General features: G+C 27.1%; 2 protein-coding genes across 2 annotated transcripts; both read left to right on the forward strand.

Annotated features, from left to right (window-relative positions):
- Nucleotides 1–396: 396 nt before the first annotated feature.
- Nucleotides 397–10,082, forward strand: LOC108782757 (aminopeptidase Q). The gene is made up of 12 exons (XM_018551114.1): nt 397–412; nt 1,846–2,356; nt 2,461–2,916; nt 4,237–4,417; nt 5,282–5,435; nt 5,678–5,759; nt 6,164–6,528; nt 6,854–7,137; nt 8,265–8,455; nt 8,925–9,236; nt 9,324–9,393; nt 9,909–10,082. Exons 1-12 carry the CDS (start codon nt 397–399, stop codon nt 10,080–10,082), a joined length of 2,796 nt encoding a protein of 931 aa, XP_018406616.1.
- Nucleotides 10,083–11,094: 1,012 nt separating this feature from the next.
- Nucleotides 11,095–12,954, forward strand: LOC108782815 (uncharacterized). The gene is made up of 4 exons (XM_018551185.1): nt 11,095–11,525; nt 11,656–11,976; nt 12,081–12,305; nt 12,377–12,954. The coding sequence occupies exons 1-4, from the start codon at nt 11,337–11,339 to the stop codon at nt 12,827–12,829; spliced, it is 1,188 nt and encodes a 395-aa protein (XP_018406687.1). The 5' UTR covers nt 11,095–11,336; the 3' UTR covers nt 12,830–12,954.
- Nucleotides 12,955–13,077: the final 123 nt, after the last annotated feature.

Here is a 13,077-nt window from a genome sequence, read left to right on the forward strand (position 1 = left end):
AATACACACAAATATTACTTTACTAAACATATATCACAAAGAATTTAATAAAAAAAATGCGTTTTTTCAATCAAACTATTCGATATTATAATCATATAAAAATTTCAAAATTGATTTAACAGAATAAAAAATGATAAACAATCTTTTTATAGAATTAAAGTAAATGCAAAATTAAGAGACGATGTAGTGGACTTTATACACTAAAATTAAAAATAAAGTTCACAGATTACTTAGTGTATTTAATACACTTATCATCTATTCATCTCCTTAAAGTTTAAGAATATATTGTGACATATATTTCAAGATAACAAGATATAAATTCGTCAACAAAATTATTGCAACATCAATTTATGTCAAAATTTTGCATAATTTTAAGTAAGCGTAATTTCGTGAAAAATGGACACATTTACAAGTATTTTTTTCTTATTATTCAATTTCTTGAAAAGCTTAATTCTCGAAAAATTTTAATTGTTTATTATATAAATACGTTACAAGTCTCAATATTTGTTATCGAGAACGAAACGTATACGTTTAAAATTAGGTAAATAACATCATATATATATTGATAAACATAACATTTATATGATATACTTGATACATAAAATAGCACAAAAGATTGACATTGTAGTCAGTATTCAAGGATCTTTCAATATGACAAGATTACAATAGTAATCATGCTGTAGACTCTAGATATCAACTGTATTTTTAATCTGAATCAGGTATCTATAATACAAAGTAACTTAAAAAAATTATAATAATTAAATAGAGGTTTATATCTCTTACTGAAAATATTAAAAAAAAATGGTTTATTAATTACTATATTTTAAACTTTTATATAAACCTACTTATAAAAATTAAAAAATGATAATATTTATATAATTCTAAAATTTTGTCTAATAATTTTTTAGAAAATTTCTTAAGAAATAAAAAAGTATGTTGAGAAGGGTTACGAGCCAGTAAACCACATGAAAGTGACATAATATATTATTAGAATAGAAATAAGAACTTCCAAGAGCGACTCTTCAATTTGCATCAAAGCCGCAAATGATTTAATAATCTTTTTATTATTTATCGTTTAACCGTCTTAATCGTATTATAGGTATACTTAACATTGATAATGACTCGATTGGAGTCGAAACGTCTGTTGTTTATATTTTCAGCTAATTGTTATTTACAATAAATCTTTTGTTTTAAGTATTAAAATTTACTGGCTTGTTCTCAAACCCTTCTTAATATATTTTTATTTAATTTATATTACTTGAGCCATTCTATATGTTATATATATTTTCTTAACAAAATTGGTTTTTTATTGAAGAAATTTAATAAAGATTAAATATTGAGTTAAAATATATTAGAAAAGATAAATATAATTGAATCAAGAAATAAATTTAAACTTTATATAACACATGTAGCTACTTTACTCGATAAACAATTCAAATATTACATATCAACATTGTATCCATGTTTTATTTCCCATTGTAAATAATTTATACAGCCAAATATACACACACTATTTACATGTTTAAAAAGTTGAATTAACTGAATTTAATTATATTAATTTTTTTTTAAATTGATCTTTTATATTTTGTTTCTTAAATTCTACGAAAATAAAAATAACAGGATCAATTAAAAGTACAAATGCATCAAAGTATATTAAATATTAAATACAGAAAATAATTAAGAAATTCATAATTTTTCCAAATTAGCTATATATACATATATTAATCTTAATAAAAATAGTTATAATTATCTTTTCACATTTTTTATTTTTGTATAAAGATTAATCAAGTTACAATTTGGATCGCATTATCATTTGTTTCTTTTTTAAAATTTTAATTTATACAGCAACAAAATATTGTAGATACGTGAAACGATTGTGGATCAATATGGGATTCTTAAAGTTGTTATTAAATGTTAGCTTCATATTGGCTATGAGTTTTTGCATCAATGGTAATTTTGAAATTATACGTCGTTTACCCAGCAACGCGATACCTTTTCACTACGACATTGAACTGACGCCGACGAGTTATCTCGAAGGAAATGACTCCGTTTTCATCGGCGAATCCGATATTCGAATTGAGATTCATTATCCATCGCAAAATATAAGCTTACACGCGAGAGATTTATTAATAGATGAAACAGTGACAACGTTGACTAATGACAAGAATATAGTTTATAAACCGATGGAACATACTCATGACAATGTAACGAGTATCTTAACACTTGAATTCAAAAATGTATTATCGCCTGGTTTTTACACTCTTAACATAAAATTTACTGGTATTCTATCTGAAACTCATATTAAAGAAAATGGTTTCATGAAATTTCCATACACAAACGAAGAAGGAAAGAAAATGTAAGTAAATATTAAATAAAACATTAGTATTTTCTAAATTTAAATTACGTTATCTGACATAAGTGTTAAATTTACGAAATTTAAGGTATTTCATTAAATTATAGGTGGACGATTGCAACATTTTTCGAACCGAATGGAGCCAGACGAGTATTTCCATGTTGGGACGAACCAGCATTCAAAGCCACTTTTAACATATCTGTAAAGCATCACAATAAATATAGTGCATTGTCAAACATGCCAGTACGAATAGAATACACGGTAGACGCTAACACAGTCATGACACGCTTCAAAACTACTCTTAAAATGTCCACTTATCTTGTGGCGATTGTTATGGTTCCCAACTCTGATTACATTTATATTTCCAATGCAGGCAATATGAATACGTGGTGCAGGAGATCTTGGATGTCGCAAGTAGAAATATCGCTTACAATTGCTAAAAATGCCAAGCCAGTTTTCACCGAATATTTCAATAGTTCCGATAAAATGCCGAAAACGGATCACGTCGTAATACCGCATTATCCGAGTTTAGGCATGGAACATTGGGGACTCATCATTTACAGGTAGCATAAATAATTAAAAAAATATTAATTAAACTATTAAAACTAGCCAATGTTTCTTTTATAGTATTCAAAACTATTATTAATCAAAATATAAAATAACCTATATATTTAAAGTTGTGCATCGGTTTACTGGCAAATAGAGTCACAATATTAGTTATAATTTAACGATACTTATTACATTTAATTCGTGATCCAACGATTACGAGCTATTCCGGACGTTTCGGCAATAGTTTTTTGCCATCTTCAGCGGTGGATGTTATCCATTCGTATTTAGATTAAATTCTTAATGTTGTCTATAAGTATAAGCACAATCATCGGCCAGTGAAGTTCCTCGTCAGCTTACTGGTAACTTATTATTGGTTAAATTATAACTAACATTGTGACTCGTTTGCCTGTAAACCGATGTACAACTTTAAATACATAGGTTATTTTATATTTTGATTTTTAATTGCGAGAGTTGTTAACTTATTTAAAGTTTTTTTTAAACTATTATTAAAACTATTATTAATTTAATGCACTTTATAGATATTTAAAAAATTCACACTTTCAACAGCAATAAAAATGTCATGTGTTCACATTACAATAGACTCATAATATAAATCTTATAAATTGTAGTGTCACTATATGATATAAAATGGTCGCGTTCAGCAGACTCAAAGGTTTACAACTGTTTCATGATTCTTCACTGAGATAGAACTAATTCCTTTAGATCTAAAAGTATAATCCAATCAGCGAGACGAATCATAAAACGATTGCAATAAAACTGTTGAACGGCGATGTTATATTTATTATATATTGTTTTGATGTGTTATATATATATGTCATAATAGGGACACAATGAGATGTGATTTTTATCATGTAATTATATAGTGGTATCACCGAGGGTATCACATTAGCGTGTTACCACTTTGGCTACGCTCCATTTTGTGCTCTCAATCATTGTTTGCCCTTGTTTAATATTTAATATAAACAGCAAAGATGAAATGATTTCACGAACGTTATGAACGTTAAATGGAACGCAGACTTTGTATTACTGTGACTTTTTGTTATATGACTATTTCCAAGTTTATAGATTGATCTAAAATATAACATATATTTAATACATTACAAATTTGTTCTACCATTTTATAAAATATGTATATGTATGCATGTGTTTCATGTACATACCATATATATGAAAAGAAAATTATTTCAAAAATTCCGAATTATTAAGTGAATTATAAATATAACGTATAATTATTTAGAAAAAGACATTAGACTGCATATTCGCAGAATAAATATTTTACATAATTATATTTAATGTTATATTCTGTCCTTCAGTGAAGCATTACTTTATAATGACAACAAACATCCAAGATATAAGTCGACAGAAGTAGCATTACTAGTATCACATGAAATTATACATTATTGGTTTGGCAATTTGGTCACTCCATCTTGGTGGACCTATCAGTGGTTAAAAGAGGGACTTACTATGTTTATCGAAACGACACTTCTTGAGAAGGTTATTATTTATTTAATATTCTAAATGCATAATTGCCTTTAAAAAAAAAGTTTTAAGAAGCATTATATGTGTACACACACACACACGCACGCACGCACGCACGCACGCACTAACCTGACGCTTTATAATCCCCAACCTGGAGGACCAGGAATCATTAAATATGATCCATTATATACATATTTTTATTAGATATATCTATTATGTACTATTAAAAAAACATTATTATATAATTTAATTTTAAAGTAATATCAATATTAAATGCAATTAAATTAAAAATTTTTATAAATATGAAAATAGAAGTGTAAAGCAAAGATTGCACGATACGTGTTTAATTTAGAATCATTAAAAGATTATAATACATTTCTCGCGCGCGCGCGCGAACAATTATAAAACATTTTAATACAAATTTTTTTTAGAATATAGACACTTTATTTTTTGTATTTATTGCATTAATAATTCGCTATTCTTAATTTTTTATATTTAAATACTATATATTATTTATAATATGTAATATAGTTTTATTAAAATTTGAAAATACAATATTTTATTTTCTCTACATTCGTCATATATTCAACATTAAAAAAAATCTTTTACAAAATGTTTAAAAAAATTTTAAACAAAATAACAATAAGGTTTTAAGATATAATATTTATTGTTTTTATATTCAGTAATTTCCTATATTTTTAAAAATATTCATACTACAATATATACCATATATACTCTTCTCTTATAAAACGTTTAACATGAAAGATAATATAATTTACAGAAAAAAAAATAGAAAAGTTATTAGAAGTAGCAAATCAATCAGTTTTCTTCTTTGATGCGAATTTTTTATTTGGTCACATTGTAAAACTCTTTTTGTAGTTTTGGAAAGGTTTTAAAGAGGATGTTCAGATGTTTGGATTTATTCAATATAGTCTTTTTAAAGATATTGGCACAATGCAGTCTGTCACATTGAAACTTAACAATAATACTCTTGATCATGGGACAATATTTGGTAGTGAAGTTTATATAAAAGGTAGGACTGTGTAAATATAATTAGAATATTATTCGTAGATTTCTTATTAATGTATGTAGTAATAAGTAAAATAAAGAAACAAATAAATGGAGACTGCAAACAAATATTTTTTCTGTACAATATACATTTACATTACATATTATAATTATACATATATATATTATGTACTATAAATATATATCTGCATTTAATGTATCAATATCATTAATATATTACACAGTTTATGATGCTAATTTTTGCAGCACCAGTTTTATTACGTATGTTATATAATACAATTACCGCTGAAGTATTTCGAAAGGGTCTTATTACGTATTTGGCCAGATAGTAAGTGTGCATAATATAGTAGTGTAATATTATATAGCACAATATTAAATTTAAATAAATATAATAACTTTTCTTGTATTTATATTTAAAAAAATAAAGTATAACATATATATATATATACACATATATATGTATGTATACATATACTCTTATAGGTATTTTATAGAACTTAAATACTCAACATTTTATGTTGCTATTTAATTATAAAATCGCATACTTTATTTCTTATTTAGTTATAATTTAATGTAAGTTAGTTCTATCTTATATTTTAAATTTTGTTGCATATATCGGTAAATTAAATTAAATTGAATTATATAAATTTACATAGATCCTTTAGTAGTTTGTAATAAAATTTATACTCCTTGATGTATACGTAGCCCCTAATAAATAATTTTTTAATTTAGCCAATTTGGTGTGGCTAATTCAGACGATTTTTGGAGCTCCATGCAAAGTGCTCTAGATGAATCTGATGTCTTACACAAAGATTACAAAATAAAAGAAGTTATGGATACTTGGATGAACCAAGACCGTTACCCTATCGTAAACGTAATAAGAAATTATACAATTGGTGAAGTAACAATATCTCAAATATGTGTTCAGAAATTTAATGAAACTATCACTAATAAATGGTGGATCCCCTTGACTTACACTACGCAGTCTAATCTATACTTCAATAATACTGTGCCTAAACATTGGTTACGACCAGATCAAAATATAACTTTTTTAATTAATTCAAAAGATTGGTTTATTGTTAATTTACAACATACTGGTAAGTGCGGATTAACAAATTTTTTCTGCTTCTTCATTTATTTTATTTTTGTTATTATGACAAAAGTTTATTACAACCGTTCAGCTTTATATGTACTTTTATATTTAATGCCTAAATTATTTAAAATCTGGCTTAATTATCAATGTAAAATCATTTATGATTTATAATAATTTTTGTACTATTTTCTACACTCTAATTAATATTTTAAAGTATTCGTAATATTTCTTTATTATTAAAAAAAAAATAATATATCTATATTTTAAAATATAATAAAAAGTTTTTAATTGAAAAAACGTAATAATGAATACAATGGATGATGTTACAGGGTATTATCGTGTTAATTACGACATCAAAAATTGGCATAAAATTTCAAATTACTTACATAGTGGAAGAAAATACTTGAATATACATGTCTTTAATCGTGCTCAAATTATTAATGATGCATTTTTCTTTATGATGGAAGAAAATAAAGAAATGAGTGGATACTTGTTTATTAATATTATAAGTTATTTAGCAAATGAAAGAAATTATGTGCCATGGTATACATTTTTACGAATTGTAACGCGGTTATTGAAGATTCTTTTGTTGCCAGACATGTTCAGAATTAAGGTAAAAATATTTTTCTTTTATTTGTACTCTCTTTGGAAGGCAAGTGTAGTATTAGATTTGCAATGTTAACACGCCATATTTTTAATTTAATATTTTAAAATAATATAAATATAAAGAGGGCAAAGAGCCAAGTAATTTAACAAATAATTTAATTCAAACAATCATTATATAAACATTACTAAAACAAACGTTTCGACTCCGATCGAATCATTTTCAATATTACATAAAATATATAAAGTATATGATCATTATTATAAGTTAAAATTACTACATATAATCTTGATTAAGTTAAACAATCTTCTTTTAATTCTATGTAAGTTTCTAGTCTAAAATGTTGGTGTAATAAGCACAATTAATCTTGTCAGTTATAGAAGAAATAAATTGTAACGTGTCCAATAATAAAAAATTCAAAGTAATAATGTTATAATACATGTTATTATTAAAACTTAGTTAAGCTAATTTGCAACGACAAAAGAAGCAACTACTTTTAGTTATGACAGATAAAGTAATAATTAATATTTTAATATAAAAAACACGGATTTTAATATAAAAACACTTTTGTTGTTTCGATATAAGGATCAACTATATACAAGAATTATAGTATATGTAAAGCCATATAGTGCCACTATAGAACTATCATTAATACTCTTTTTATATTGATAAAACAGCGTGCTAATTTCACAAATTTATTTGGATTTGTGAGTTCTGTATTTTTAATACTAATATATAGAAATTAAAGTAGCTGAAAATTAAAATATAATTATTCAACGTAGAATATTCTATTAAAATTAGTGACAAATGCCGCTGAAATTGCGATAAATTATCAACACTTTTTCCAAAATTACCGTGATGTTTTATTCTATGTTTAAATGAGTCTATTATAACATAGGTAATTGTTTGAATTTAGTTTTCAAATTATATACATATACATATATATATGTATATGTTATAATTAAAACTAAGACGCAGCTTTATTTATCACTCATGTAATATGTGAATGTATTAAATTAGTAAAGCTTAATAATAATAAATACTCGCATATATGATTCTGAACATATCTAAAAACTAACAAAAATATCAATAAATTATTATAAAATCAACACAATATTTCATGATTTCTATTATAGTTGCGTATGAAAGAGCTCTTAGGTAGACTACTTATCGAAACAGGATACGAAGAAGAACCTAATGAGAACCATATCATTACGCTTATAAGGGCAAATGCTTTAAAACTTGCATGTACTCTCGGTGACATGAAATGTAAGGAAATAGCTGCCACTAAATTGAGGAAACATCTCGAGGATCCCAAGACTCATAAGTAAGTTTTCTTACTCCACGATTATCTCGTAAATTGTGTCTGTGTACGCGTGCATATATGTAGATAGCCGATTCTCTGTTTCATTAAATCGTCAAGATCAAACATATTCTCCTTACTTTTTTCCCTCAAAAAATTCCTATTTTTATTTCAATGATATAGTACACATATAATAGATTAAATATACCGTTGCGTATAAGTGAAAATACCTACATAATAAATGGACAAGCGTCATTTGTCGATGTAATCTTCTTTTATTTATTTCTTTACTATGGTATGATATAATTACTTGGTTGCATATAATAAATGAAATGACACCGAATTGCGTAGAACAAAATTTAATTTTACGCGCAAAGTATATATAATTAAGATTGTTTAATATAAAATGTATATAATATAAAAATATGAATGTAAAGTTGGCTATACACATGAAACGTATATATATTTTGATCTTGACAAACATGTGTTTTAGAATTCCACAATATCAAAATTTTGTATACTGTCCTGGTTTGATGACAGCCAATAGAACTATTTGGGATAAAATGTTGGAAATTTATTTAAAAAAAGATCGTAAAACGGATAAATTTCAAAAACGATTACTAAAAAGTTTGAGTTGCGCTGAAAATCCCGATATCATCATTAACTATTTAAATATTACAGCATTTACCAAATCATTTCCCGATAAGGAGCATTGTCTTGCCTTTATATATATTATTGAGAAGCATGCGCGCAACGACTTGATCCTTGATCATATATTAACAAATTTTGAGATCTTAAAACCCAAGTAACATAACTTTTCTAAATATATATATATATTTTTTTAAATATGTACACTTCAAAGATTTCTTAATTATAATATATTTTTCTATAGATTACTTACTATAAGTGCAATAATAACAAAGATTCTTGAAAACATTTATTCTGACGAACAAATTGAGAAGGTAAATTTTATAATACTATATTAACGTATTTAAAGTGACTTATTAATTCTAGCACTTAAAATAAAAACCATTGTTCGTGTAGAACTATAAATTAATCCAATTTTACCTAAATAATTATAATTACGGTTGCATTTTTGCAATATTCTCATCGATTTATTATTAATTTGTGAATCCTTTTAATATTTACACAAAAAAACTAATATTAAACCAATATAATCTAAAAAATAAACCTAAAAAATTTGAAGAAGATCATCCTAGACATCTTGGCTTAATATTTCAGTCGATTTACGAAAATGTTTACATATGTATATTATCCGTAAATAAAAGACAATTTTTTTAACACGTACACATTATATATATCTACTTCTAGAGTTAATCACATATAGATATACTATTTGTGCATATTATATACTTATTTGTTAAAATTATGTTAAATTAAAAGTTATATTTTATTAAATTATTACATAAATAATAAATTGTTAATTATTAACATTTTAAATTATAATCTGTTTCAGGTGCAAAGATTCTCAATGAGAATTATCGACCACTTAGGTCTAGATACTTTTTGGACAATTCAAGAGTCGATAAAAAAGCATAAAAATTTTATTAAAAAATTGATGGACACTTTTAAAAGACGATTTCATTCAACACATCCACCTTACGATACTATTGATCCCGAGCCCGAGTAATTAAAGAAACACAAAATGCGTGTGATACAAACCATATATATTTACCTATATAATTTCTTTTTAAATATTTTTATTTATTATTATCATCTCGTAAATAATTTTTCATCTATTTTTATAATTGTTTAATTTTAATATTAATATCAATGTCATAATATTTAGTATTTTATTAATAGTCCGGGGAAACTGTTAATATAAATGGAATCTTTTATGACATATTAATTTTCTGCAATTTTGACAAATAGTTTGTGTAATATATAATATTAAATATTCTTTGAAGTCGTTATATAAAGTATATTTTTATAAGCGTAACTTTGATTTATTATATTCGATGCGGATCACATGAGACTGAAGTGTCTCAGTTGATGATATACATATATTGTAATATCTGTTTATATAGTCAAAGTGTGATATACTTCGTCATATATTATACATACAGATATTATATATTATGATATTGTTTATATGGTAACCGCGATCCTTCAATTTTTATAGCGTTGTCATTAATACAAATAAAATTAATATAAATATGTATAGAATTTCTAATATAAAATAAAAAATTCAAAAACAAGAAATTAGATTATTGAAAACAGTCGAATAAGTTACAGTGCGATAATGTGCATATTTTTTTATTAATTTTCCAGACCTGATGTCAAATAGTTTTAATCACGAAAATTATCTACGCAACTATATATAGCTATTATTTACAAATAGTTAAAAAAAATATTTATTTAACTTATATTTATACTTTTTTAATTATTAAATATAAAATAAAAAAGTAAATAGAAAATAAAAATAATAATATGGATACACCTAAGATACAAAAAAGATTTGAATATGATAGTTGATAGTATATTGAATATCGATATCTGAAACCTTTCTTTTTGTTATCTTGCTGGCATCTGACAATCGATATGATCGATATTCTCGCAACGACGATGACGAGAAGAGAATTTGATTTGTCAAGTGTGTCAAATGGAGTTATTTTTCACCATTGCAACCATTAGAGAGATACTAATTGAGATTTTCCAGCTACAAAAAAGCAAGAGAGAAAGAGAAGGAATTTAATATTTAATTAAACCGTAATCACATACGCGCGAAATGTATCAGTGGCATGTGACGCGAGCGATTAAATGATATTTATTTCAACGGAAAATAGGTTATGCTCCGTGCATCGACGATTAAAGCGACGGATCTCCGCTGCAAGTCGCGCGATATTTCGTAGCGTTTTCCAGATTTTCCTTCGGATAAGAATCAATGGCTCGATCATCCGTGTCGGCGCAATGCGACTTGGTTTCGTCTTACATGGACGGAGTTCATGTCAAAATCGCAGAAGCCTACAAACCACCGAGGAAGATTGGTCTACCCGTGGCGTATAATAATAGATTACCGGATGTATCAAAGTTAATGTACGACTTTAATTTGGAGAAATCGGTACTTGAAAAGGTAGGAGCCATAATTGTTTAGCTATCTTAATATTCTAAGTAATGTCTGCAAATTATTTTGTAACCTGGTCAACGGTTTCTGAGGACTTGTTCTTGACCTAGTTATTATAAATTTATTAATTTGTAATTAGATGTGCGAATGGCGCAAGGCTAGACAGGCTTATAGCAAGGCACGTCAAACTCGGCTGAAAGAAAAGAAGAAGAAGGAGAAAGAGGAGACTCCTTCATCGCCTCCGCCACTGGATTGCGTGAAGCATTTACCTATCAATGCGTCACCTGCTCCAGAAGCGGCAATACTCATGCCGCAGCCGCTGTCACCTCCAGCAAATGACTTTCAAGATCATGTAAAAACCAACGGAGGTTTGGACTTCGCTGACTTTGATAATGATACGAGCAGTCCTTTTGATAATATGGAATTGAAAACTATTAATGACATGGAAGAATTGGCACAGGTTGATGAAACATTTGTTACTGCCTAAGACTCTTAAAAAGCATCGCAAATGATTGCAGACACGTAGCAGACGATTCTTGTCATAATGTTTAATATCTTTTGCAGGTTTTACAACCTAGGTCACAATGGATACCTGCAGGAAAACTCGAGAACATTATAAATGAACTAACTATTGATGATACATCTGAGATTTGTAAGGAGGAAGAAACTGATACAGAGAGTCAAGTAGATGACAAAGCTGACACGGACACACATAGCATCGAAAATCACCGTAGCGTTTCAATAATAATGCAGGAGCTTCAAAAGGAATTAGAACGGCCTGTTATGGAGGTAATAAACTTTTTTTTTCTCTACAGTGTGTGTAAGTACAACTGAATTCTATTAATTCTTCCTTGTAACAGAATTGGAAGCCGTGGCCTGATTTGGAAAGTCCAGACAGTGACGAGCATGTAGTTCCGAAGCACGATAACTCAATGTCATCGAATCACGCAAAACCGCTAACAGACTTGTTATCAGGCATGGCGGAGGATGATCTACAGTTGATTATGCAATTAAGCGACATGGGATTTCCCAAATGCAGAGCGGCACGTGCAGTACTGAAATTAGGTCGAGTGCACGAAAAAAAGATCGTGGAGTACCTATTGGCCGTCCAATCCTTAGAAGAGACTGGCGTTCCTAGTGACTATGCCGAAACAGCGTTAACGCTCGCACAGCACGATCAATCCAAAGCGAAGATCTACTACGAGAATTTATGCACGTTGAAGGATCTAGGATTTCCCGAAGACAAAGCTTCCGCGGCATTAGTAAAGTGTAACTTTGATCGTGACAAGGCGTTAGATCTTCTGATCGCTTGAATAGACGATTGACTCGCCATCTAGGAAAGAATGTAGAATATTTTTTGTTGTGACTCAACTTTAATGCGAAAAAAACATAACGAATCAGAATTTTTATATAACGCATGATCCATCAAGTCATAATCACAAACGTATATTTTAATAAAAAGAAAGATAATGTTATCAGTGAGACTAGTCTTGAATACCTTAAGGAAGTTACATTCAATGACATTATGTAATAATTTTATTTGATTCGTCATTATGTCATG

This window comes from Cyphomyrmex costatus, unplaced genomic scaffold (assembly GCF_001594065.2).
Source record: "Cyphomyrmex costatus isolate MS0001 unplaced genomic scaffold, Ccosl1.0 scaffold135, whole genome shotgun sequence".
NCBI classification, from domain to species: domain Eukaryota; kingdom Metazoa; phylum Arthropoda; class Insecta; order Hymenoptera; family Formicidae; genus Cyphomyrmex; species Cyphomyrmex costatus.